Source organism: Phasianus colchicus, chromosome 10, assembly GCF_987193195.1.
Source record: "Phasianus colchicus chromosome 10, bPhaCol1.hap1.1, whole genome shotgun sequence".
Classification (NCBI taxonomy): domain Eukaryota; kingdom Metazoa; phylum Chordata; class Aves; order Galliformes; family Phasianidae; genus Phasianus; species Phasianus colchicus.
The window spans coordinates 8,987,237-9,014,151 of record NC_143445.1 but is presented as its reverse complement, the minus strand read 5'-3'; the positions used below and the strand labels follow the sequence as shown (position 1 = coordinate 9,014,151).

At 41.8% G+C, this 26,915-nt stretch overlaps 1 protein-coding gene and 1 long non-coding RNA gene across 8 annotated transcripts in view; one reads left to right on the top strand and one right to left on the bottom strand.

The window, feature by feature from the left end:
- The window catches only part of SCG2 (secretogranin II), a 31,047-nt gene extending 26,371 nt beyond the window's left edge, over positions 1-4,676 (top strand). For 5 of the 6 annotated variants that reach the window (XM_090147228.1, XM_090147225.1, XM_090147226.1 and 2 more), the window contains one exon: positions 2,399-4,675. In XM_090147228.1, the coding sequence (XP_090003354.1) occupies positions 2,404-4,296 (1,893 nt within the window). In that variant the 5' untranslated portion in view covers positions 2,399-2,403 and the 3' untranslated portion in view covers positions 4,297-4,675. Of the gene's footprint in view, positions 1-2,398 lie in introns of all 6 variants that reach the window. The other variant, XM_090147229.1, reaches the window with a different exon arrangement.
- A 965-nt stretch (positions 4,677-5,641) lies between these two features.
- LOC116230927 (uncharacterized) overlaps positions 5,642-26,915 on the bottom strand; it is a 34,871-nt gene continuing 13,597 nt past the window's right edge. The window contains exons 6-8 of one of the 2 annotated variants that reach the window (XR_016469442.1): positions 12,493-12,706; positions 7,190-7,327; positions 5,642-5,743 (exon numbers count right to left, since the gene is read on the bottom strand). This is a non-coding gene — a long non-coding RNA (uncharacterized LOC116230927). The remainder of the gene's footprint in view (positions 5,744-7,189; positions 7,328-12,492; positions 12,707-26,915) is intronic. The other variant, XR_004167326.2, reaches the window with a different exon arrangement.

Sequence of the window (26,915 nt, the reverse complement as noted above, 5' to 3'; positions counted from 1 at the left end):
TCCCCATCTATGCAAGCTTCACAATTACACATCTGTAGACCAAACATTTCAGCATATTTTCCTTTGAGAGACGTAAGAATGTTTTATTCTGTATTCTAAAGGTACTCTAAAACATCTTCTGTTTTCTCAAAAATTTGAAACTGAAACCTGAAAGACTGGGGAGGAGTCCCTAACTGCCAGATAAAGCAGTATATTTAATGACATTTTATGACCTGAACTTAAAGCTTTTAGAAGAATGATTTCCAGCTCCATTTGACAAAGGCTTCAGAATATAATCTACCAATAAATTAGAATTGAGGATTGATCTAAAGACAAATGTACTCCAACTATCTACATTAGTACCAATGTCTTGTTATTCCTGCAAAGGAAATATTCCTCTGAACAACATCTTCATGGAACGGTAAACAGAACTTCACTGGGTTACATGCCTTTGAGATTTAATTGGGTGCTGCTGACTCTAACAACGGATGGAGCAATACATAACTGTGTGCAGTAAAGGAGGTTGCTCTCCTGGGCTCTCCTAATGGGATGTGCCTGGTAGATAATTACAGAACAACTCTACCTTCTTCCTTTCCTCAAAAAATACAGAGTTTCTCCTGTTTTTATCAAACTCGCTCTTACAGGAAAAAAAAAAACAAAAAAAACAAACAACATTTATTTGCTACAGTATGCAATATGTAGATAACGTTTTCCTTGTTATTTTTCTATTTCTGCTCTCTCCCTCTTGCCCTGAGTCATATTTGTTTAAATACAGAATAGTGCCTTGTCTATGACACAATATGTGTTGTCTTTGATTCAGGGCAAACACATACCTAGAGGGCACACCTTTCCACTCAGCTGTTCTGAATTAATTCTTTATGAAATCAATTCTCAAACGTATACAGACTTGAGTATTCATAAACGTTTGGGGAAACGGCTTGCTCTTGTGGCTGTTAGCTCGCTCAGGCATACAAAGGAAAATAAGTGGCTCTCAACTGATGTTATTTTAATTACTCAGTTAAGTCACATTATGTTAGGCACAAAAGCAGTGGAAAAACGTACAACTGAGCTGAAATGAGCATATTCATATTCACTTTCTACTTACAGTAGTGGATAAACAATTGTATACGTAGCTCTCTATCAGTCTGACATGAATCACCAAGTTCTTGACAGGATGGTTTTACCAAGCCAAAAACATAGGAGCCCAAACAGGCCCATTAAGCAAAGTGGTTTCTATGTTTACCATTTATTTCTCATTATTGTACTTAGTTTATTAATGTAACTGCATCAGGAAAGAGTCTCATTTGTCTCATGGCTCCAGTGTATGAGCTCCTGAGCATCTCCTAGGAAATAAGTGACTGCAATTTTTCACTTCACAGTGCAGAGTGTGCTCACCTCCCTGCAGACTGGGCTTGTGCAGCTCTATCCTCATATGCAGCAATGACGTAACTTTGTTAATCTAATCTGATGCATATTTTTCCCAAGTATGTTCTTTTAAACAGTTTATTATTGGCTGTCACAAACTGGACATGCTGATTAGATGTGGGTTTCTACTGCTATATTCTATATTTACGCCAACGGGAAGCTTCTGTTTGTCCTGGGACCTGTTTCAACAAATGAATGAACAAAATCAACACTCAGAACCTAACTTGAGTCAATTTCCAAAACAGTTTTGGAAAATTTCAGTAACATTATATTGTACTTGTAGGGTAAATTATAGCTTCTCCTTCATATAGGGGGGATTTTTCATGCATCACTCAGAGAGCCTCTTAAGTAAATACAATTGCAATACAAATAATATATTTTTTAAATGAAATAGCACAAAAGGAGGTAATAACACTAAGAATAATGACAGAAATAAACCTGCAAGTCATTTCATATGCCATGTTCTCCACTTTATTACATTAATTTTATTGCAGTATAGCACCATTAAGAGACATTACTCATTCAGAAAATGAGATGCCCTATGGAACAATCACTGAAAATAATACTATATGCAGTCTTAATATTAATATCTTGAGCTGTATTTTGATGTGCACATACTGACTTTACTGTTTGAAGCTTTTATTTTAATGATCAAAATGATATCTAGAATCTTCTATGAGCATTCATTGAGCTGTATGCGATTCTGATGTTGTATTTCGGCTTTGCCATCACAAAAACTGGTGTTTGTAAAGAAAACTGCACATACAGATGTTTCTAGCACTGCAAATCAGTAGCTTACACTTAACTGAGGGATCATAGGAAAGAGTCAGAAAACCTCAAAATAAATTTCCATCAAAATACATGTCCTCCATTTATACTGATTTTCTTCGTAATGCATTTCAGTTTAAAATAGCAGTCTCTATTTTGCTTCTCGGATTGCTAAGTTTGTCTCCATATATTAACCATCTATTTTTTTCTTCTTCTTTATTTCAAGGAAGTATGCTAAATATGGCAGAAACTAAAACCATCCAGCTTGGAGCAGCCTGTGCTGTCACCTTTTTCTTTGTCCTAATCTGTTGGGCTGATGCAGCTTCATTCCAGCAGTATCAGCTGCTTCAAAAAGACCCAGACTATGTAATGAAAAACTTACAGAGGCTCCCAAATCCTGATATGATCAAAGCTTTGGAATACATAGAAGATCTTCGCAAGCAAGCTAACAAGGGAGAAAGCATCCCTGATTACAACTCCTTTCAAAATGTCCCATATGTCCTGCAACAGAAAGAAAACAAAGATCAGGTTCACCTACCAGAAAATGTAAGGGATTCTTTGACTGAAGATGAGTCTCAGTGGGTCAAGGTTATGTTGGAAGCCTTGCGGCAAGCTGAGAAGGAGTCAAAAGCTGGCACAAAGGAAAATAAACTTTATGGTCTGAGCTCGGATAACAGCTTTCCAGCTGGAGTAACTGATGATTATGAGGCTTACAAGTGGCCTGAGAGGTGGCAAAAATATCTCAAAATGCCTCTTGGCCACTATGAAGACAGTTCAAGAGACAGTCCTTTCAAGCGTACCAATGAGATAGTGGAGGAGCAATACACACCCCAAAGTCTTGCTACACTGGAATCAGTGTTTCAGGAGTTGGGGAAGATGGCAGGACCTAGTAATCACAAGAAGGAGAGGCTGGATGAAGACCAGAAATTGTATGCAGATGATGAAGATGATGTGTATAAAGTAAATAACATTGCCTACGAAGATGTGGTTGGAGGAGAAGACTGGAATCCCATAGAAGAAAAAGTGGAAAGCCAAACCCAGGAAGAGATAAAAGATAGCAAAGAGGAAATTGACAAACATGAAGAGGAAGTTGACGATGAAATGAAGAGGTCAGGGAAACTCAGCTTCCTTGAGGATGAAATGAGAAGAGAGAATAAAGATCAAATGTCAGAGAATGTTTCAAAGTTAATGAATTACTACCTGAAGAGGCTGATGGGCAGTACTGGAAACAGGAAACTAAGGACTGGAGGAGAGCTTGAGGAGAAAAGAGCAGCCACAGTTTTGGACAAGCAACTTAACCCTCAGTCTATAGCTCAGTTAATAGAAATGTCAAGGAATTTACAAATTCCTCCAGAGGATTTAATAGATATATTCAAAGCTGGGGAGAAAAAACAGCTTCAGAGTGAAAGGTTGGAAGCTGAGCAGGAAGCAGAATTCCCAGAAGACCTCGATGAGATCACTGAAACTAATCTAGGACAGAGTGACATATTTAAAAATACTGTAAACTCTAAAAATGGGTACATGAAGCAGCCTCTTAATGCAATTCCAGAAAGTCTACCTGAAGACCTCAATATTGAAGACATTGTCAGCCTTCTGGGAACTGGCAATTTAGGTAATCAGAATCCCTCCTACTTACTAAATCGTCTTAATCAAGAAAATGATTTGCCAAGACTGCCTTACATTCCCAGAAGACTGAAAGGACGCCCAGTTCCCAAATCTGCGTGGATTAACGACTTGGAAAGGCGACAAATGGAGTATGAGAAACTGGATGAGAAGGATGAAGAGCTGGCTGATTACTTGGCAAAGATGCTGGCAAAATATCCCGAAGTTATCAACGCAAACCAGATGAAAAGAGTTCCCGTTCCAGCTTCTGAAAGTGACTTGCAGGAAGACGAGAGGCTGGAGCAGGCCATCAGAGAGCACCTGAGCCAGCTGGGACCACAGGAGGCTGCGAGGCTGGCTTCGCTCAGCAAAAGGCTCTCCATGGCTGGGGACACCGATGACACGCAAAACAGGCAGTATCTGGACGAGGATATGCTGGCAAAGGTGCTGGAGTATCTAAAACAGGAGAAATCAGAGCTTGAAAGAGATCACATTACTAAACGGGCAATGGAAAATATGTAATTGTTCTCCAAATATGATTTCTCTCCCACGTGTTGACTTCTATCCCAATTCAGTTGTGATTTACTCCCGCTCTCCCACTACACAACTTCTGGTAGACTACTTACCATTGAACAGTCTGCATATCTTTCTCAGAGCTGTTATCTTGTTTATTGATATACTTATGTATGTTATAAATTATGGGGCAAATAACAAATTGCTTCAAGTGTTTTAAGAAACAATTTAATGAAATCAAGTAAAACTATAATATGTAAACAAATGACCTTTGCGTTGTTAATAAAACATGATAAATGAAGAGTGACAATTATCATTTGAAATTTTTAAGATTAATTGGATTATTTTGTTACTGTCTGTAGTGTTTTTTGTGGAGTATCGAATAAAAAAATAAAGCATTATATATATAGTTTTATTTACAAGGCTTTTTCTATTCAGTGTTTTACTGTTAATGAATAAATTATTTCTGGACAACAGACTGTGTTTCTTTCTAGGAGTTGATGAAGTCATAGAAATTAGAAGCTGAAACATATTTTTACTTCTACAAAATTTTTTCCAAGGTCTGCTATTTTACCATGTATTAATTAAGTGGCATAATTCTTCTTTTCTGGGTTGTAATACCACTGACTGGCATTATCTTCCAGGTATCGAGTACCTGAAGATCTTGCGGAAGTCAGAAGTGAACTCAACCAGTAACTGCACTACACTGTTTGAAAACTGAGCCCCAAGTAACTAATGACTTTGTATCTCTTGGCAGTGGGGGGAAGAGAAATGATCTTTCTAGCTAAGACAAACTATAGAAAGTTCTAAATAATACCAAACTGCATCTTCTTATCTGAGCAGAGGGGAATTTCTACAGATAGATTCCCTACCACCTTTCACAATGGCTACAATGCAGAAAGAAACAAGCCCCAAGGCAAAGCAAGCAGAGAACTAACACTGATGATAATATCCCTTTCTTGTCTAATAAAAGTATTTTTTGTTAAATGATGGTTAAATATACACATAAGCATACAGATCTTTATCATTCACTACATTACTTGACATCCTGGACGTGTGAAAGGTCTCTCAAGCTCTTGCCAAGAACTGTAGGGGATGTTCTGGAAAAGCTACAGCTACTTTCCAGAACTAAATGTGCTTGTGTAACTCCATGAGTCATACATGTTTTTCACTAGGACAACTCAGGCATCAGCATTTCCAGGATTATGGTTAAAAGTAGTTCTCCCTGCGGTATTCTTCAGCATCTCATCTCTGCTAAGTGGGGTGGGGATGATTTTTGGCGAGGTAATGTCTAATGAAGCAAAGTACAAAGGCTGCAGAAATAAGAGTTCATTTCCAGTGTCACAAATACCTGGAGCAATTGCAGATTGTAATTCATCCAGAGCTCTTGCTTTGGACCACATTAAAATTCTTCATTTCTCTGTTACATGGATGAGTCAAAACCTTAAGGAGAGAACTGAAAAAAATTACTGGAGTGAGTTTTGCTTTTATACTCGAAGGAAAGACAAACCTGTTGCTTTTCAAGGAGTACTTGCTTGTTGGTGAAGTGAAATCACTGCATTTCATTTTCACTTTGATTCCTAATGCTGTCATCCTCCTTGATCGCAACACTGCCCTGTGCAGGGCTGGGTGAGCCCGTGGTGGGAACAGAGGCTGTGCTGGGTCAGGTCCTGCAGCTGGCTGCTATGCATTAGGAGCCTACATAGGGCCCTGGGTACTCACAGCCTACATGGAGGCCAACAGGCATGCAGATGTGCTGTTCAACACAAATGCTGAGCACCAGCAGGATACCAGGCTAAATAAATGCAAACCAATTAGCAGGAAAAGGTTCAGAAAATACAGCAATAATTTTGTCATTGGCTCTTTCCCTTTCCCTTCCTTTCCTTTCCTCTTTTTTCCTCCTTTTCCTTCCCTTTTTTTCTTCTCCTTTCCTTCTTTCAATGATGACATACGAGGGTGGATTTAATAAGGAGCATCCTCACCACATTCTCCACGGAAGTGAGCCCTGAGGAGCATCACATGAGGTGCCCAGCTTGCTATGGCAGTTGGGAGGAGAGTGGCAGGCAACAGCCATGGTGGCCCAGCAGCATTGAAGAGATGGTAATGAAAACTGCTCTGCAGAAACGACCTTAGTTTCTCCTTTGTGCCAAGGTAGAGCTTTAGATGGCATCTACCACAACCCTTGGGTCTTGGTGCTGTGCTGCATGTGGGCTTGGCACTTTCTTTCCCTGGTGCCGATGCCTGCAGCACTGCAGCTTTCCCAGTGCTACCAATGGTCCCCAGAGCACAGGGTATCCTTAGGAACCTGACTCAGAGAACCTGATGTTTCCCTCAAGCAGAAAACAAAGCCAGCAGTCTGTAGGGCTCATGTTTTAAGGTTGGCTTTTTTTTTCATCATGTTGTTTATTAAGTCAGTGTATGAGTTTGCATCCAAACTACAATGTTTTACACCAGTTATTAACAGTGTGCTATTGTTATGCCTACTGTTAATCAATCTCCTTGGTTTTGAAAGATTTGTAAGGCTCAAACAGCGCTCCTGAAACACCCCAGCAATACCATACCTCCATCTATAAGGTGTGCAGGGACACAACTGAGATGGCACACAGAGGAAACAAAGTCAAGCATGGCCAATAGCAGTTTTAAGTCCATCAGTCTCCTTTTCCTTCTACCACAGTCGTTAGCACTCCCTGCCCCAGGCTCCCCAAAGCCCCAGGCAGCTGTGGGCTCACATCCAAGGCAAGCACAGGGAAAAATCAGGGTACGAGAACAAGCTGAGGGTCTGAGGAATTGGAGCATCCTTAAGTCTTGTACAAATCCATTCATAAGGGAACAGGTTATTTCAGAGACTGTACGGAAAAAAAATAAAGCCACATCTCAAAGCAGAAGGGATATCAACACCCACCTTGCCATATTCTGCCTTCCTCATTGCATGCAGGAGTCCTATAGCCCCTCATGCAATGTATGAGCTGCTTGAAGTCTAGGGGACCCGGTCAGAAGCAACACTCCTGGTCTCCCACACAGCCAGCTGGGCCAGCAGAGTCTGACAAAAGGAGAAGAGGAAGGGCAAGTCATTCATTTCAGCTGTGGAAGTAACAAAATTCAGAAGAGAAGCTTCTGCACAAGAAACTGCACCAGTTTGTAAGAACCTAGCACAGGGTGTGAGACCATTGGGACTTTGTTGTGGTGGTTTGTCTTCATAAAAAGGAAAGGGTTGTTAAGCTTCAAATAACAGTTACACGTTGTGCAACAGAACTACACAGAGGTTTCAAGCTGCTTTGAAGCTAAAAAGCAACATTTATATCCTTTCCTCTTCCAGACTCAGAAAATAGATAGCTAATCTCATCATAAAGTGCTTTATTCATTTTTTTTTAAATGAAATGAGCAAATATTATACAAGCAGCACTCTCTTGGTATCTATAGCTGCCTCTGGACACGTAACCCAAGCTCCTGCAGAAGAGCAGATAGTTACACCTGACTGCAGGACGCTGCTATCCGCGAGCTGCTCTGCCCATGCAGAGACACCGCAGTGCTTTACTGCTCCCACGTCCACGGCCACTGCACTTGGATTGCCTGAGCTTTATGCTTTGCTTACGAGCACAGTAGGATGAAGCCACGCTGTTAATTAAGGAATATGTAATCCATAACAAACACACTACCAAGCTTGTTGTTATAATAAGGCACAAAATAGTGACCACCTTGCAAGCTTTCCTCAGGCAAAGGAAGAGGCAGACTTTTAATTCCTTTTTTTGTGCCACAATTTCACAGCATCCTGGATGCAGCTGGTCTGCACGCTGTTTGTTAGGGGCTTTCTTTCTGTCGCATCTTACCCCTAAAGGCTGCAGTCAGCTTCACAGTATTCTCATACTTCAGCAAGCAGATCAAACAGATACGTTGTACTTGGTTGCAACCTATCAAGCTGCCAAACACCTTTCTGAAGATCTGAGGGATTCTCTATACATCCACCAGAATTCACTGTATTAGCATCCAGGAGAGTTAATACCTTTTTGGTTTTCTTTTTTCCTCACTAAGTCACATGCTACCTCAAGTGTTTTGTTTACATCTGGATCTTGATGGCTCCATTATTTTGTCAGCTGGGGCTATGAAATGAGAACATTTGCTGATTCAAAAATTAATGTAACCACATTATCTCATTTGAAGAAATTGGATTGTTGCAATTATTTTTTTAAAGAGTATTTCTACATTGAAGTGAAAGGAGTTTGACTCACATACATATGACAGTCACCAGCATTTCTCAAAGCATCTACAAGATCACTTGTTTTGCAGGCAAAGTGACAGGAGGCAGCTGTGACTTTCTGAACATGCCAACGGTTGAGCTGTGGCTGGAAGGCAGGCATCCTGAGCAGTGCTCTAATTCCTAGTATTATTCTGCCATTTCTACTGTTACTAGCTAACAGGAAGCCTAATGCCTCAAACTCTGCTCCTCCGGGCTAATCCTGCCCACACCAATCTTCCACTTCCTCAGTGGAAATCATGCATTTTGGAGAGTAGACATTATGAGTTCCGTGTGGGAACTGCATTTCCTGGAACATCCCTTATCTCCCCCCAAGGTGCACAACACTGATCTGGGGCTTTTTGCTAAATGAGGTTCAAATCCACGCAGACACAGCCGGTGCCAGCCACACTCTGCATTTACTTGGCTCCCCACGTGCCTCTGGAGCAGCAAGAGCTCAGGCTGGGAGCAGCAGGAAGGTGCAGAACTTCCAATGCACAACGTGGAAAGGAGAAGCCCTGAATCAGAGCTGATGATCCGAACAGCATGACTTTTGGATCATTCAAAAAGGTTTGAAAGCATTAATAATTCATTTGCAGATATTGCAGAGCTCTAAATGTGCCTGATTAAATGCACTTGACATTTCTCTTGAGAGAGGCTGTTATTCCAGGAAACCACTTGCTATCTGCAAATGTCTTGGAAGCAGCACACTCAAAATTGCGGCCTCACTTACAATGTTTTCCCCTAGTAAAGGAAGAAAAGTAACCCCTGCCTCCAAATGTAACATACCCTGGTGAATACCTCCATTACAGCAGTTTGAAACTCATAATTCTATGATTCTACATAACAGACACTCAGTGTGCACTGACCAGCAGGTTGGTGCAGCACTCCACCTGTCTCTACTGAGACACACTGCAGGCACCAAGCTCTGCCTCACGGGGGGAGAGCACAGAAATTGTTGTTTGGCAACTCCCCAGCTCATACAATTGCAGCTCCGTGATGTGCTTCCCAAACACATTCCTGGCATCCATCTAAAAATAGAGCCCCTTCTGCATCCCAGCAGGAAAGGCAGCCCCGGCACAGTGGGTGCCCACAGCACGGTGCTGTGGTCAGAGCAGGAGCAGGGCAGCAGCAGCCAAAAGAGAAAATGAGCTTTATGCCACCTCCGTCACCAAATCTGGGTCTCGCAGGTTTGTATTGCCTTGGGCTTAAGGTGTAATACATCTCTTCAGGCATAGTTATGAGGCTTTGCATTTAAATTTGGCCATAGATTATTGAAGTGGGTGGCTCATGTGGGCAGCTATCACCACTGCAGTATGCCATCCTCTGGGCATGGCAGGACACATCCCTGCCAGAGCCTTGGCTGAGGGCACGTGGGCAAAGCCTTCTTGGCTTGTTTTCCTCCTGCCCTAGGCATGTGCCAGCACCATGCTGGGTACTGCAACATGCAGCAGAGGAGGCATACTGTGTTCCTATCGCCAGGTGCAGCACATTACTGCTACCCTCACCACGGTTGTGACTTCTTGTCTATTAAATCTCTTTCATTTCCTTTAAATTGATTTTTTTTTTTTTCCCAGCTCAGATTTGAGATTCCACTTAGGTTCAATGGTGTAAATCCATTGCCCCTAAATTCAAAAGGATGCCTGTCGTTCACTCTCTTCTCTTTGACGTAAGAGAAGGCATCAAACTGTTTGGAGACACAATGTTCTCACTTCTGCAAGGAACACATTTTCTACCCTGGTACCTATGTGTTTTGCAACCTGCTGGTAAGTTTCACAGCAGAGAAGCAAACCACTTTACATGCTACCACTACTGGAGCTCCCACATCAGGAATGTGAGAGCCAGGCCAGGAACACCACGTACAGACACAGCAAAGACAAATCATTAAAAGGCACAAAGTCAATGTGCCTCACTTACCACTTACATGGCATGACAAGGGGGGGATGTGTTAAGTCCCTGTAGGCAGGTTTGGGGATGCAAGTGTAGTCTGTTTTCCTCCAAGTTAAATTTACTGAGAGCCAACATTCAGTCAATTTATTTTCTTCTTGCAAACACAAGTGCAAGAAGACAGGAGCTTCACAGCAATGACCAGTCACTAGTACAGGACGAATAAGGAACAAAAATCAGAAAACTATTCTGTATGCAAGTCTGCAAATACCATCAGATTAATTTAGGCAACAGAAACGCTGGTACCATACAAACTCTTGACTCCTTAATCTTACAGATGGCACTGGTCTTCCCTCTAGAAGCAGGGTCAGGTTGAGGGCTGCCACCACTTCTCTCTGCTTGCTGGAGGGCCCAGGCTGAAGCTGAACAAAAGCATTGTTCTATCCTAAGGTGCTCTTCAGTGACCAGAAAGAAAGCTGGGCAGGAATGAGAACACAACTGGCAGTCACCCCACCGTGCAGTGGCCATAACATCCTTGAAGGTGGGCTCATATACCCTCTGAGAAGCTGACCTATGCTTCATGCATAGGTGGCTATGTCAGACCCCAGCTCCCTCTGCTCCAAACTCAGACACTGTTTATAGCACTCCCATCAGCCCTCCTGGCCTCCTTTCCAAACAGCCTGCAGTAAGAACCTCAAAGCCACACAGCTGTGGAAGGACTGGAATATATCTTCTAGCACAGTTTTTTTTGTGGGTATCATCCTTGACATAAGAACGAAGGGGATAATAACTTGTGCAAACATTAAAGATACACCAAGCTGAATTGTAGCAGGTGGATCAAGTCCCTGAGGAACAACGTTTTGACAGCAGCCTTCCAAGAAAATTCTAAAGTGCAATCAATATAATCAATACTATTCTCAAACACCTTCACCCATTCATCCAATGTAGAAGCAGCCTGCTAGAAAATCATATTATCTTTATTTCATTAACCCCACTAAAAGCAACATTTACATTTTTAACTTAATACAGTGCTCACTGAAATGCTCTCCAAAGACGGATGATGAATGATGCTGTGGAGGCCTCCCATCCCTATCACCTGCCTACCACCACCTGCCACAGGGAAAATAAATGGGAATTGGCAGCCTGGCTGTGTGACAGATTGATGGAGTTGTTTGGGGGAAACCAGAGAGGTGACTGCTGCCAGGTCTGTGGCCTCCTGCACAGTGATGGGCACTGGGGAGTCTTCCATCTCTGAGCTGACACCTTTGTGGTGACTTTCTTGGCTAACTCATTTGTTAATCAGGTTGGATAATTTCCTTTTCTTCCATTTTCCTGCCTTCTGGCTCAGCTCAGTGCATGACTCAGTAAGGCTCGCTTAATCATCTCCATGATAAATTTTGAGTATATTTTACTGCTGGGAAAGTTCTTGCTGATCAGCTAAACTATCTAGAGTGCAAAAAAAGTCTTTAGATTGTAGGTATATTTTAGAATTAATTCCTGTGCTGTAGCACTTCTCCAAGAAGCAGCCACAAGCAGCAGAGGATTGTTTTATAAATATACAAAAGAGGTGGCCTTATAGAAAGACATCCTTCACCCATTATATTGCAGATATAGAGCAGAATTCAGGTATCATACACCAAGACTGTTGGCACATTTGAGTTATTCCTAAGGAAATGACATTGCCTTGTAGCTCACGAGTGCACACTTTTCCGCCTGTGCAATTCATTATTCAGTAGCCTATCTCCTAAATAGTCCAAGGCTGATGTCCTTAGGAAATGAATTTTTTAATATTCTTCTTGATGAACATGTGTTTCGCGCCACCTGAAAATAGATGCTCTATTTTTCTAGGCCAGTTGCATATTTTTACCGAGTCGTACATTTTCGTGTCTGTAGCTTCCTATGTATTAAGATGGAAAACCAATTTAAACAGTCATTTGACTGACAAGATATGATTATTTGTCCTCCTACATAGCTTCTGAGTACAAAGTTTGATTTATAGCTTACTACTCTACATCTTTCAAAAGCCAAGGAGCAGGGAATGCATCGCTTTCTGAATTCTTAGTAGGTAAGCACAGGAATTACAGTACCTTCTAACAAAGGCTGTTGGGATGTGCAGAGCATCTGGTACCAACAGACTAATCACAGGGCCTGAGTTTGACCTTCATGGATTGCAAATGAGATGCAAAGGGACCTGTTCTGCCATCAGCACTGACATGAGCAGTGGGAGCATGGTGGGGCTTCCGCTGGGCTTTCTCATGAGGATATGACAGGCAGAGTAAGAGCTGGGGCTGTGCAATGTACCTGTGGGCAGAAATAGGCAGGTTGGCTCTTCACTGAGGCACTTCATGGAAAAAAAGTGTATAGGAGAATACAAACACAGTCAACAACAACACAAAAGAAAAAAAAAGAAAAAAAAAAAAAGAGGTCACAGTGATCCCTGAAGGTTGCCTCTGAAGTTCAGTTTCTACAACTGGAGATATAGAAAATACCTACAAGGACTTTTAGTTGCCAGAAAGTTCTGTGATACTCTGAGTGACTTCAGGAACCCATGAGATAAATTGGAAGCCATTTCCCACGTGGAATACAGAATACTGACTCCCATTAGAAAAATATTTTGATTTTATTATATTCTGATTTCCCTTTTCACAGAGCTGTGGCAGAGCCTGTATCACTTGTCTATCTGTGCTCTAATAAATACCTAGAAACAAATTCACGGTGAAAATCTGATTGCATTGAACTCAATGGGAGTGCACCACCACCATCCCTTAGACTTTGACTTGGTCTTAGAGCCTATAACTTTGAAATAGGTCCTGTCCTTAAGAAAGGGTAAGTTCCCTTCTGTTTCTAATGCATCTTTTTTAGCTTGTGTTAAAATACATTTTCTACAAATTCTAGAAATATTTCAGCCTGTTCCTATGCTTGAAGTAGAGAACATGCTTAAGATTTTGGTGAAAACAGTGCAGCTGCACCAGGATGTTTATAGCTATGATGTAGGAGTCTGACTGATGACACAACCACAGGACCTTCATATGTAGGTCAGGAGATGAGCTAATAGAAAACTACAGAACCCCGACCACCCAGCAGATACAAGAGCTGCAGTCATCTCCAAAGGCTGCAGGCAGCTGCCTCCATCTCACAATGCTTCCCAGGACACACACAGATACAGGCCAGTGCCTCAGCAGCTCCGACAAGATGCTGGCTCCCATTGACAGCAGCAGCTGCCTCTGCTCCATTACTCATTCATATGGGCACACGCAGAGCAAGTGAGCAACTTAGGAGAGATGGCAGCGTAAACTGTTATTCAATTTCCATCTCTGTTATCACTATTCATCTGTTTTGCTGCCTGCCTGCTGCCTCCAAGCCCTGATCTCCAGAGAGATCTTTCTGCTGGGGTGATTTCTTTCTGCAGGACTATCTGCTTTTTTGGGTTGACTGCAAGTAGAAATGAAATTCTTTTGAAACGGATTCATTAAAAGAAGATTAGTGAGATTAGCAGAGCCATAACTGCGTTGTGCTTTCCTTGTATGCCTGAGTGCAAAGAACTGCACTACAAATGACAGAACAAAGGGCTCGCGGGTCTCCAGGAGCTCAGTCTGCTGTGGCCCTGTCAGACAGCTATTTACCAGAGAACAGATGAGATGCCAGCTCCCGCAGATTTCTGTTACAGTATGCTCACAAACACACACACAAACAGAGATTTGTGTGGGAAGCAGCAGACCCCCAACCATCCATCCCTGGGGCAAGGCTCTGTGGATTCATGCAGGGAAGGGTGAGCTTAGCCCCAGGGGTGTTGTGAAGTTGTGGGGCAAAGCTCACGGTCTTCACTGGGAGCCAGCAGAACCACTGGCTGCTCTGCGAGCCCTATGTCTGAGTACCAACGGGCCCTGCAGGAGGTAGCTGCATCCCTTGCTGTTATCCAAATGAGTTTGGCTTCTACCACCAACTCCCTCTACAAGACTGCAAACATGGGTTCACAAGAGCTCTGTTGTTTTGGCTGCATTTACAGAGAAGGCGAGCAATTGCAGGGCTTGGAGGAAAGTTATCAGCATTTAGGAATGAGAAAAAAAAAAATAAATCAGGAGTGCTAAACACTTATGACTGTATTTAGGAAATATGTTTCACTACTGTATATGCAAACTCCATTTGCAGCTTGAGCACACAAAAGTCTTTACGAGGGGAATTTACTGCTGGAGATAATGAGCCAGTTTTCACCAACCTGTAAATCTGCTGGCTGCTTACAGGGGCACGTGGGCCATCAGAGCTCAGATCATTGCTCCTGAGTGCCTTGCTAAATAGGGTAAACAGCAATGGCATTTAGAGTTTTGTTTAACGGAGGGTGGAGATGTAAGTCACTTTTACAATATCATCTACCCGGCATTAAGCCTCTACAGATCATACATCACTGCTCTGGCAATGGTCCATAATGTCTTTAAGATGCGTTTTTAAATTATGAATAATGCCTATTAAAAAATCATAACTCTTATTTGTGGTAAGCAACCCTGAGCAAAGACACTGCCAGAGTAATCAGAGCTTAAATCAGGCTCAAACCCAAACATGCAATCCAGAAACCCATCCTACCCCAACACGTGGGTCCCCCAGCACTTTGGGACAGGGAGCCTGGCATGGCAGGGCAGGATCAGGAGAAGCCCTATGGCCTTGTCCTCATCTGCCTCCACCTGTGCTCTAGGAAGGCTGCAGAGCTGGTATGGCCACGACCCCAGCATTCCTTCAGTCACACCAGCTGGGAACATCAGCTGGCCTTAAAGCAGGCTTTTTCTCTGATCGCTTTCATTCTAACCAGCTGCATAAAGGCCAACCGTCAGCCGTGCACTACAGAGCACAATGGAAATGCTGGGCAAAACTGCCAAGTCACAACCAGCCACTTAACCTCAGGAGTTTCATTTCCTACTGCCTCACAAAGCACCCGGTGCGTGAATTAACAGCACCATCTGTAGGCTTACAACAGAAAGGGAAATTAACGGAGCCATGCAACACAAGAATGGAAACTTCTGGTCCTCTGCACCCAAGCAGCTCTGCAGCAGAAATAGATTTCACAAGGTTTCTCACAGCAGCTACTAAAAAGCACAGCTTGTTGTCAGAGGCCGCTCTCAGGTGTGAGCCCTGCGAGTGACAACGCACTCAGTGAGCCAGGCCCCTGGCTGCAAGACAGCTGGCCTCAAGGGCTGCACCTAGCTCATCCTACAACAACACACCTACAACGAGGATATATCTCAATCAGCACTTAGTTTAATAGGTTTCATTTACCACAAATGAACACAAGCCATGAGTAAACATGCCAGCTGCACTTCCCACTCTGCACAGCATCTGAGATGGCAGCTCTTCCTCTAGAGCAGCTCATTTTCCCCAAAGAAGCCAGCTGTCAGCAAGAGCGAGTTCATCTGTTCTGAACATTAACTCTCTCTAATTCTCACTTTCTTGGTGGGCCTTTGCCATAGAAACATGCCTTAGCAACAGGAAGGCAAAGCAGAGCAGCTCAAGACAGAAGCATTGATGATGCAGCGCCAATCCCTCTGTGAAGCACATTGGCTCGTGCTCTGCCTTCCCAGCTTACCTTCTTCCAGCAGGGCATAATTAACAGACAGGCATTTCTAGCAGAATCAGGGTGTGGGGCAGCTGCATTGGAAAACTGTTTGGGTCCGTATCAAAATGGCCCTTTGATATGAGCACACGTGGCCTGGATTGTCTTGCCCAGTGCACCCAAGGGACTTTCTTCAGCGACACCACCCTGGCATACCAAGGAGATTTCTGGGGTGTGTTGTCATTGGCATAGCAAAAGGGAAGAGAGGGAGAAATAGGAACATGAACATAAAGGTACTGAGATGGGCGCAAATCACCAGGGCCAGCATGAACAGCCTGCATCTTCCCACTTTGACTCCTCCTGACAAAAACACCATAGAAGCTGTTACTACACTTTCAACGTGACACTGCATGTGAACTCGCATTCCCTCTCACTTCAAATCCTCCCTACCAGGTTTTTCATTATCTGCTCTGCCACCTCTGTGACAATCATCCCAAGGAAGAACCCCAGCGGCCTGCACCTATAACACGCAGCATCTCCTCTGCTCACCTGTCACCATCAGGATATAATTAACTGCCATAATTAAATGACCTAAATTTACAGTCCTGGCTTGTAGGGAATGGGGAGCAACCAAGTAGCCCAGCCTGTCCTATTCAGATGGGGTAAAAGCTTCACGACTACAGGCTGCAGGATCTGCAGAATTTTTATTACACAAAACACAAACTCACTTCAGGCAAGAAAACACTTTTTGTCTGTTACTTTGCTATTTTTTATGTTAAAATGTTTTCTAACTTTTACCCAGTGACAAACTCTGAGATGAGCAAGCATTTGTTTATGCCTCTGACAGTAACTCCAGCCCTGAGAGGGTTTAGATTAAAGCACACTCATTAAGCAGCCAATCGAACAACCACGCATTTGACTAAATGATTCATCGGATGTGTTTGATCTCAAAGATATTCAGAAAATTGATTATCTAAAAAGGTTGTAATTTACAGAGTCTCCTAGTTTCTCCTAATATAAAGACACATCTACATTTTTAGACAAACTCTTACTGAATAAAATAATCAGCTTATATTACACACACAAGTACTCTCACACAGACCGATGAGTAATTGCACATAAAATGTTCATGGAAGAATCAAACATGCTAAAGGTTAACTATAATGGATCTTTCACAATCAAAGAGAGAAAATGCATGAGGCAGAGAGAGCCCAGGGCTTCACTTTATGAAGGCAGGGTGTGCCAGAGGGCTTCCCTCTGCCCCCAGCCTCTTCCGTTGGCCTGGCCATTATGCCCAAGGCCCTGATGAGCAGCGTTATCATCTGGACTGGTAACTGTATCCTGCTAAATACTAAGGCTATGAGCCAATCATCTTACCCCACAGACAGTGAGCAGCCCGAGAGTCCATCAGCTCTAATTCTCATAAGAAGACTGAGAGTGATCTCCTCAATTTCATCTAAACATTGAGAAGCTTGAGCGACTGGAATGATGGGGTGCATTACACAGTAATTGTTGGAAATGACTTATTGGGATATTCAGCTTTTAAAAGAGGAAAAATGTTGAAGAAAACTCTGGAGTGCTGTCAATGCGCAAAGAGTCTGTCTCGTGACAGTTCCCTAAGCTGCACAAGACCTGCAGACCTTAGACTGATAGCAGCTCAGGGAGAGCTTGGCATGCTGGCTCTAAGAGATACAGCACTGAGGGTGGGAATAACTGTAAAACACCACAGCCAGATTCTGTGATAAGATTGCATGGTTGGGAATTTGGTGGTACCACAGAACTGATAAGCTGTATAACCGCCACCCTGAGTTAGCAGCTTTTCAGTTTTCTGTTGCACCAAGGATAGTATGATTAAAGTCACTCAAACTCCACCTGAAGATAGTATAAAGACAGCTTGACAGAGAGGAGATTTTGGGGAAGATACAATCACAGACAAGTTGGGAGGACACCACTGGCTTCTGGGACCAGCTGACATACTGAGCCTTGCTTCCCCACTATAGAGGCACCTATTGGGTAAGATTCACATGCTTGCACGTACCAGGGAACTTAGAAATCAAGTTATTCCAGTTTTACACATTCGTGGTCAGCTGGATTATTCACACTACAGGTATTTGCATACAGTCTGCAGACAGTGTATCTATCACTGGCAATTCAAACAATCTGCTCTAATAAAAAGTGTTATTCTGCAAGTAGGTTGTATGACTTCTCATTGGGCATAGCTAAACTCCTTAACAGTGGTCTATGAGTCCATGTGAGGGCAACTAAGTAAAGGGGTGCCACGTTTTGGGTGAATTCTCAGTGTTTTATGCTGATCTCATTCTGTTAAAAAAAATTTTATTGTGTTCCCCCCCACCCCAAGAATCAATCAACATTAGTTGTGCACTGCATTCTACTAGTGTATTTAAAAATATTTTCTATCATTCTAATTCTGATACAGGAAAAACACATTACCAATTTGTTCCGTATATTTTTGGGTCAAGGAAAGAATAATTCCTCATTTGCACATAAATTGGCAAGACAAAATCATCTTCCCCTCTACATGTTCTAGTTTTTCCACTTATATTCCCTTATTTCCCCACCCCCCCTTTCTCCATCACTGCTATCTAAGTTCACTGAGTCACCTAAGGTATCAGCAATCACAATTTCTCCTTCAATATGCTGGCAGGTAGAGCCCTGTCTTCAAGGGAATAGGAATGATCTGCTATCAGCTTCTGCAAAAAGGTGGAAGGGCACAAGTTTACAGGAGGAGAGTTACTGGTTATGGCCATTAGCTTCTCTTAATCAGAGGCTGCTCAGGTAGTTCAGTGGAGCACCTTGCATTGGAAACCTAAAACCAAAACCCAGAACTCCCACTCAGAATGAATATAATAAGTTCATGAGAAGAATCTGTTTTTCTCTCTCTTTTTGCCTTTTCATAGAAGCTCTAATAAAAGACAGAAAAAAGTCAATAGCTGCATTATTCCAAACTGCTCCAGAGCTTTTCTGAAGAACTGAGCTGCCAGCACAGCTCTTCTGCAGCCTTCCTGGAGCACTGAGGAATGAAGATGCCCTCGGCACCCACTTGCCAGCCCTCAATCAGGTTACAGAGGAAAAGCTTCTCTTGCTAGCCAGGAGGCTTGCTGGAAGGTAAAGGTAAAACCTGAAAAGCTCTTCAGAGTTGAATCCGACTTCAAAAAGCCTTGCTGGGGGACCTGCACCTGCAGCTTTTCAAGCTTTTGCACTGTGTTTGACTGTTTGTCATTAACATTCATTTAGCCAGCTCTATACAATAGGCTCTTTAATGGATCTTGGGCTGAAAAAGGGTTCTGCCCACACACATCAAAAGCAGAAATGCAATCCATCTTGAAGAAAACTTTGATATCCCTTAAAAGGCCATATTTTCAGAGGTGATTAAATATTGAGCCTGGGGACTTTTCAAGACTTAATACATCTATAAGCTTCTATTGACCAAGCACCACAGGTGCATGCACTGGAACACCCCACTGGTATATAGAATGAGAAAACTGGCTCAACAACCTCCTGCTGCACCACCATGCCCAGAGTCACTCCTCACATGTCTGTAAATCTTGGAAGCTCACATCGTAGAAATGTCTGCATTTTTTTCAGCCAGCCTGATTTTCAGTGAATCAGAGATGCTGGTGATCTGTACTTATAAAAAACTTGACACAGTGTCATTAGATTAAAAAAAAACAAAAAACTGAAATGCAAAAAAAGCTTTCTTGAATATCTGCCCATTCCTATTATATAGCCTCCATTACCATAGCATTTGAGTGCTTTATGATTTTTAACATATTTATGCTCATTGCAGCAGGACAGAGAAATACCGCCTTTTTTTCTTTTAGAAGTTGGAAACTGAGGCATGGAGAGACCAAAGAGTCCAATCTTCAAAGAATATAGGATCCATAAGGACCAAGCAAGACTTGCAAATTCATCCTATAAGTGCTGCTGAAAATCCACTGAGCCAAAAGTTTGTCTCAAAGCTTGGCACTATCATCTTTCTTTCTGGGTACTTTCTGAATACTAGAGTGCTGGAAAACTCACCCACCAAGAGGTCACTGTTCAGGATAGAAATCAGATGCTCTGAAATTATGAAAGCAACTCAAATCACGTGATCCCATTTAGGGTAATGTGACATAACCACACTAACAAATTGCCCTCTTTGGACCACGTGGAGATCCACTGTTTGGCTTTTTTTTCCTGGCCACGATCAGCACTCAGGCCAGCATGAGTCCATCAGGAACATTTAAATCTCGCCTCATCTTCTCAGACTCTTAGTGGGCGAAAGTAGCAGAAAGTTATAGATGAAAGGGTTGTTATGTGACAGTCACACCACCACATAATGGAGCACTCTCTCTGAGTAATTGCATAAAGAGCAATTCTGTGGGTTTTATTGAATAACTCAAGATAATTTAAGCCACCATAAAAAGATAATGAAAATAAAAAATAACTCTTTTACAGGAAGATGTCTCCTCATATAGCAAATGCTAGAGGCAAAACATTTATGAATGTATTTTAATTTTAGCATTTTCAGAAAACTTTGCAGCATTTTAAGAGGAAGAGTTTTTGTTCAGATTGCCCAATTACTCGTATCAGGTCGCACATATTTTGAACATTTTGCACATATGCTGCATAGCAAAATTCAGCACAGGTGTGCTATATAAAAGAATAAAAAATAAGATAATGGAAAATCCCCGTTCTGAAAAATATACCAAACTGCATAAGAAAAGGGGATAGGAGAAACATTTCCGTGCACCAGGCTTGTCTCCTTAGTACCATACCTCTGCTTGCATCACTCTTCTTCACTCCTACCAGTTTAAAAATCAGATTCTTGCCATAAGTACTCCTAGTAGAGGGCTGTAACAGATCTGATTCACAATCTCAATGCTACCTAAAGACTCAAAATCCAGAAGATACAGTTACTCCTGCTTTTTGAAAGAGCATCAATAGCACTAACAGATTCAGCCATTTACCCTTATCTAATTTGTGGCAGAGCTGGAGATTTGTGTTGGGTCTTCTGCCTCCCAGCCCCCTCCTCAGTGAAGCAATGACAGAAGTTACGAATCAGATAAGTGAAGAAGAAAGCACTTAAAACACATCTAGAGCCACAGTATCCAAATATAGGGACTGTTTCTTTCTCTACTTTGTTTTAGTTTTGTTAGACTTCCCTTTTAAAGAACTACACTACATCTTTCTAAAGGTAAGGATTTTGCCAGCAACACTGTTATTACTCTTGTTAGGGAAAAACAAAAAGCAAACAATGACAAGCATAATTCAGCCCTTACAAATACCATGTTCAGTGGCAGCAAGCCAGTTTCTGATCTCATTTACACCAGGGCAAAGTCATGACAACAGCAGTGCTGAAGTCAAGAGCATTTCCCACTGCAGGCAGCACATCAGCAGCTGGCAGCACAATGCAGCTTGCTCAGGAAGGGGAAAGACTCAGACTGCTGCTTGGAACTAGCAGTAAGGTGCTTCTGTGTGTTTTGGACTGGGCAGAGGCTGTTGCCCATGGGAGATGTGCCTGGGCAGTACTGAGTCAGGCCAGGAGTGACTCACCCTGCAGCATCAGGGCAGGATGAGGCTGTTCCTCTCCAGGCAGCCCTTGTGCTTGTCTTACATCTTTACAAGCACAGTTCCTTTGTGCCTTTCCAGAAAGCAGCTGAACAGTCTCTAACAGCACAGTTTCATAGTGCTTCCATTTTGATGTTTCTCTTGAAGCAAGCACTGTGTCCAGTGCCTGTGACATGAGGCACTGTGTGTCACCACTGCAGCAGGGAGCACATACTTAGCATGGGTCACTCTTACCCACCAATGTTTCATTGGGATCCAAAGAAATGTTGGTGAATTTGTGTGGATTATAGGATTTCTCCTAGAGAAGACATAAATACTTGATGTTGTAACGGTATAATGAAGATATTTTAATGGGTGCTAATTTTAAAAATAATTGCAAGAAAGAAACAATTTTATAAGCTCCAAATCTGTATCATTTTTGTCATCTCTTCTGAGAAAAATCTGCCAATTGGCCTCAGTTCATCAGGCAATGCTATGGTAAATGGTGGAAAACAACCTGCATATAGATAAACAAATTCCCCAAATAATAGAGCTATGCTCCCTTTTCTACTATCAGTGTAGATATACACAATTCAAGCTCAAGTATTTCTTATTTCTTCTCCAACAGTAACTTATTCGTACATCTTTCCTAGTAGCTTCTGGAAGCAGTTACCTGCACAGCATCCCAATGCCAAAGGCTATCAGTCTGCAGTCCATCAATTCATCAGTGCAATATATATTACACGTCACTTGTACAGGTCAGCCAAGCCTGCCAATTTCTAGGTAGTCTAAACGTCAGGTACTCCATGTTCAGTACTGCAGTGTGCACATTCCCTTAGGCCCATAATCTTAATCACCCTTCTAGTATTGTACTGTTGATAAGGGATTTAGGTTTCTTTGTTTATAACTTTTGATCTTATGTCTGCTCTTCGGCATGAGTAAGTGCTTTTGGATTGATCTAAGCCATTGTTCTTTTTTCTCTGCAGCCTGACACCCACCTTTATCCTGTGCATCTCTTTCAGTAGTGGAATAAATCATAGACCAGCTTTTTTTGTACAGCAGTTACATAAACACAGACAAAATAAGTTAGCTATTGAGCTGAAAAGGTTTATTTCTCCATTCTCCCCATTACAGACTTGCATTTTCCTCATGACAGCATTCCTAACCAAATGTCAACCTCTGGTCCAGACCTACAAGCTTTTTAGGATCAATACATCTGCTTGTTGTCCTACCTGAAGAGGTACAGACCTATACAGTATGTAAAGCACAGGTCCACACTACCTGCCATTGGCATTAAGGTACAAAAGCCACCTAGAGAAAAATAAAAACATCAACCAAAACCAGAATGGTAAATAAACAAAATTAATCACTTTGACTGTGGTGACACTGAATGCACAGAAAGGGAGGGAAATTTTTGGAAAATGATTTATCTTGATAGTTAGGGAATGGCCTTTGATCCCATAGGGAAGCCTAGAAGATCAGCTGCAAATTACAGTTAAAAGCATTCTAATGAAGATGAGTCAATATAAAACAAGGTGTAAGGATTTTATACTAAAGCAGTAGACAAAGAATCTTCATGGAGAGCTGAAGGGATTCTGCATACTATGATATCCTTCTTTAGATAGCAAAACCACAGTCCTACACTGGAGCAAAGCCAGCCAGGAAATTAAGAATTTCATTGCTACTGGAAGATGTACATTGTCATTAACCTCTCTGAAGATACCTGGTCACCTATCATTATCTTAAGTAATTCTCTAGTTTGAAGGAAGTCCAAAAGCAGTTGAGGCAGTTCATTACTCACTCAAAGAACAGAGTGTTCCCTGTGTACTTTCCCATAGCTCTGAGGTGCTCAGAACAAAATCAGAATGGGAACTAACTGCTATCCTTCTAAAAATCCTAAACTCTTGAGAGAACAAACAGAATCTGTGAGGAAAAAAGAAAGAGTTTAAAACAAAAAGATGATTCTGCTGAACTTCAAATATTTCATGAGGTACTTGACCATCCCCATGTGGAGTCATGTTTAAATGCACGGCTCATCAAGGAAAATTGTTTTATTCAGTACAGAGCATTTAATTTTCCTCCTTCTAAAAAGGTATGGTTTTGTTCTTGCAGATCTCTGCATTGCAAAACAGGCCTTTGTTCCATCGAAGAAAAAAAAGTTGTTTGCTTTAGGGAGCTATTTTGTCATGCAGATGTTGAGGCAAACAAACAAAAAAAAGTTACTCTAATTTAAAGAACTAGTGATTCCTACAAATACATGGGGGAGAAATGCACGGCACTCTTTGGATTTGTGAAAAGAAAAGGTGGGCTCAAAGCAGAATATCTTTGGCCAGCTCCATGTGTGAATATAGCTAGATTTCAAACCCAAAGTGAGATTCTTAGCTAAACTCAATAGAAACACAAGGACAAGTCATAAAGGTCCAGGTGAAAGGCAAAAGTCTTAACATTCTTCTTGTGGGCAGCGTGTCAAAAATCAACATCTAACTTATTAAGCAGAGACTGGATTTTATCCAACAAATAGGAACCTGATATGGCACACTTCCATTTTGCCTACAACATAGACATTCTCCATAATCCTGTAAGATTCTGAGAAGTCAACACAGCAGATAAGTTCTGCTCTTCTATGCCAAATCCCTATCAATCTACGCGTTAAATTTCACAACAACAGAGCTGAGGCCAATAGTTAAAGCTCTTAACATAAGGAAACAGAACATCAATTGTATGTTGATTTTAGGCTTTCCATGGATCCCTGATATCATCACAGTAGGGATGATATAACTTCATTTCTCAAGAAAAAGGAGGGCTTTCATGCACTGTTACTAGATGACAGTATCAGTATTTTCCCAGGTCTTAAGATTCAAGGCAAGCTATCTACAGAGAAGTTATTAGTTCAGGAAAAAAAGCAGTGATATAGAACTTGTGTTCTCATGCTTTATTTCCTCTATAACATCCTTTCTTTCTAATACAGCATTTGTCAGCAAAAGCACACTTCCCAAATGGTCAAATTAATATTAGGCAAAGAGCTAAGCTGGCCAGTATCAGTTAATTTCAGTGCATGACGATCCTGCTAGGCTAGCTGGGGAACTAGTTCAACAGTATGACTCTATCCAACTTAGGTTAAGGAAAGCACATTTTGACCTTAAAACAATATATATATTGTCCTATTACTAAAATTCTGGTGGCTCTGTAAGAAAGCAAGTAAACATCACATGTTTATTAAATTTATACCTCAAGATACTAAAGTGAAGAATGGATACTTAGCAACAAGAAACAGGAGAGCACAAGATGTTCCATTCTAGTGATACATTTTGCAATGAAATAGAAAAGTTCACACCAATCTGTAACATCTAAGACAATGAACTAAATCTTCACAAACAGTGGAACTTGTAATCAACAGTGAAATGCCAGATTTAAAAGCCTGAATCAGACGAACGTAACTCAGCCCCCCCAAATTCCACGACATTTGTCTCCTTGCCATCACCACATTTTTCAATTGGATTGAACTGAGTAATCTCAGTTTTAAAAGGTTGGTTCAATATTTCTGTTGCTTATTAAGGTCAAGGAGTCAAAAGATGAGAACGCTAATTTCTGCAAGCAGATTGACTGACATTTGAAAAAGATTGAAGATTCCATCAGTATGGCACATTTTTCTTAGCAAAACATTCATGTAATTTCTCAGGCATTAATCCGAGAAGGTTAACAAGTCAACTCCCAAAGGAGACAACGATCCAGATGCTCTACAGCGTATCAACTAGCCCCATTAGGCTGTTCCTGCAAATGGCAGTTACGGACCACACAGCAGAAGACAAGTCCAGTGTGTTCTACAGTGTAAGCCTGGGATCCGACTGGGGAAACTATGGGAATCTGGAGGGTAATGAACTCAGGGATGCAGGTATAAGGCCAGTCACCAGAAGTCAATTCTCTAGCTTTTTCAAGCTTTGATTAGCTCTCAGAATACCAGTCCTCACTTCCTTGGTTGCAGGTGGCTATGACTTTGTCTTTTCTTTCCTGTTTCAGAAACTCAGTAGAGGAAACCAAATCAAACTACAACACATTGAGAACCTTCTAGCTTGGCAGAAGGCAGAGGAATACATCCCTAAGCGTGAATCATTTAAGAGTTTATTTAGTGAGTCTACCAGCTTGTGTAGAGGCAGCAGATAGAGGAAATAAAGTTTCAGGCACCTTCCAGAAGATTCAAAAAACAGATCAGTGACACAACAGTGATTCCTTTTTGCAGAATAACATTTAAGTATCATCATACTAGGAATTGTACGTAAACCAACCAGCTCCTTCAGCTGGATCACAAAGAAGAAATGCCAGGGAAGGAAATAAATCAGACACACAGATGAGAGTAACCTCAGGATGAAGCTGATTAGTCATTTCAGACACTTAAGTGGAAGAAAGAAAGCTTTTGAAGTTGTTCCAGAGTTGTACGCATACACAGAAAGATGAGGATCACTGCTCTTTTTGCTTCAATAATATTTTTCCTTCCAAGGTACCCCAAGGAATGTAGATGATGTTGAAAAAAACACCCAGCTAGCCTATGTCATCAGGACATTAATAAATATATATATATACTGCTGATTAATTAACAGAAATGATTCCTTCAGCATACCAGCTCTCTCTCTCTCCTGTCCAGAAAAGTTTTTTTTATAGTTCTTCCCCAGTTTTTACGATTACATTTTTAGATATAATTTATGGAAAGTACATTAGCTTACAGGTTCTTTGAGCAATAAAACCTGGGCTGTACTTCAGCAATGTCCTGCCCTAGATGGCCAGCACATGCCCCTGAGCATGGCCTATCATCCACCTCTGGGCACCTCAGGAAGACAAAGCCCTGCTGTCTTACAAAAAAATCCCTTAATTGTTCATCAATTAGTAGCTGGTTTTGCTGGAGGAAAAAAAAAAAAAAAAAAAGTCTTCTCATATGCTCTCCAAGTACTTGTTTTGCTATGTGTTATTAAAGACAAAAATTTCAGAGCTCCTTTGAGTTTTGTCCTTCCTATAGAATTCCAAACACATTTAAAAGAAGAGGAAGCAGCAGCAGGAAAGTCTGCACTACTCTTCTAAAGGCCACTGGTAAGCTCTGAAAAGACATGTCTGAAAGCATTATATTTTTTCATTTGTCCATATATGCTGAGTTCATGAACATGAGCCAGCAGTGCGTGCTTGCAGCCTTGAAGACCAATGACGTTGAATTAAGAAAGGGATGGTCAACAGGGAGCTGCTGGAGTGGGTCCAGAGGAGGGGGGACAAAAATGATCAGAGCTCCAGAGCACCTCTCCTATAAAGAAAGGTCGAGGGAACTTGTTTAGCTTGGAAAAGAGAAGGCTCCAGTGAGACCTCATTGTGACCTTCCAGTACTTAAAGGGAGCGTATAAACAGGAGGGGGAATGGCTGTTCACATGGGTTGATAGGACA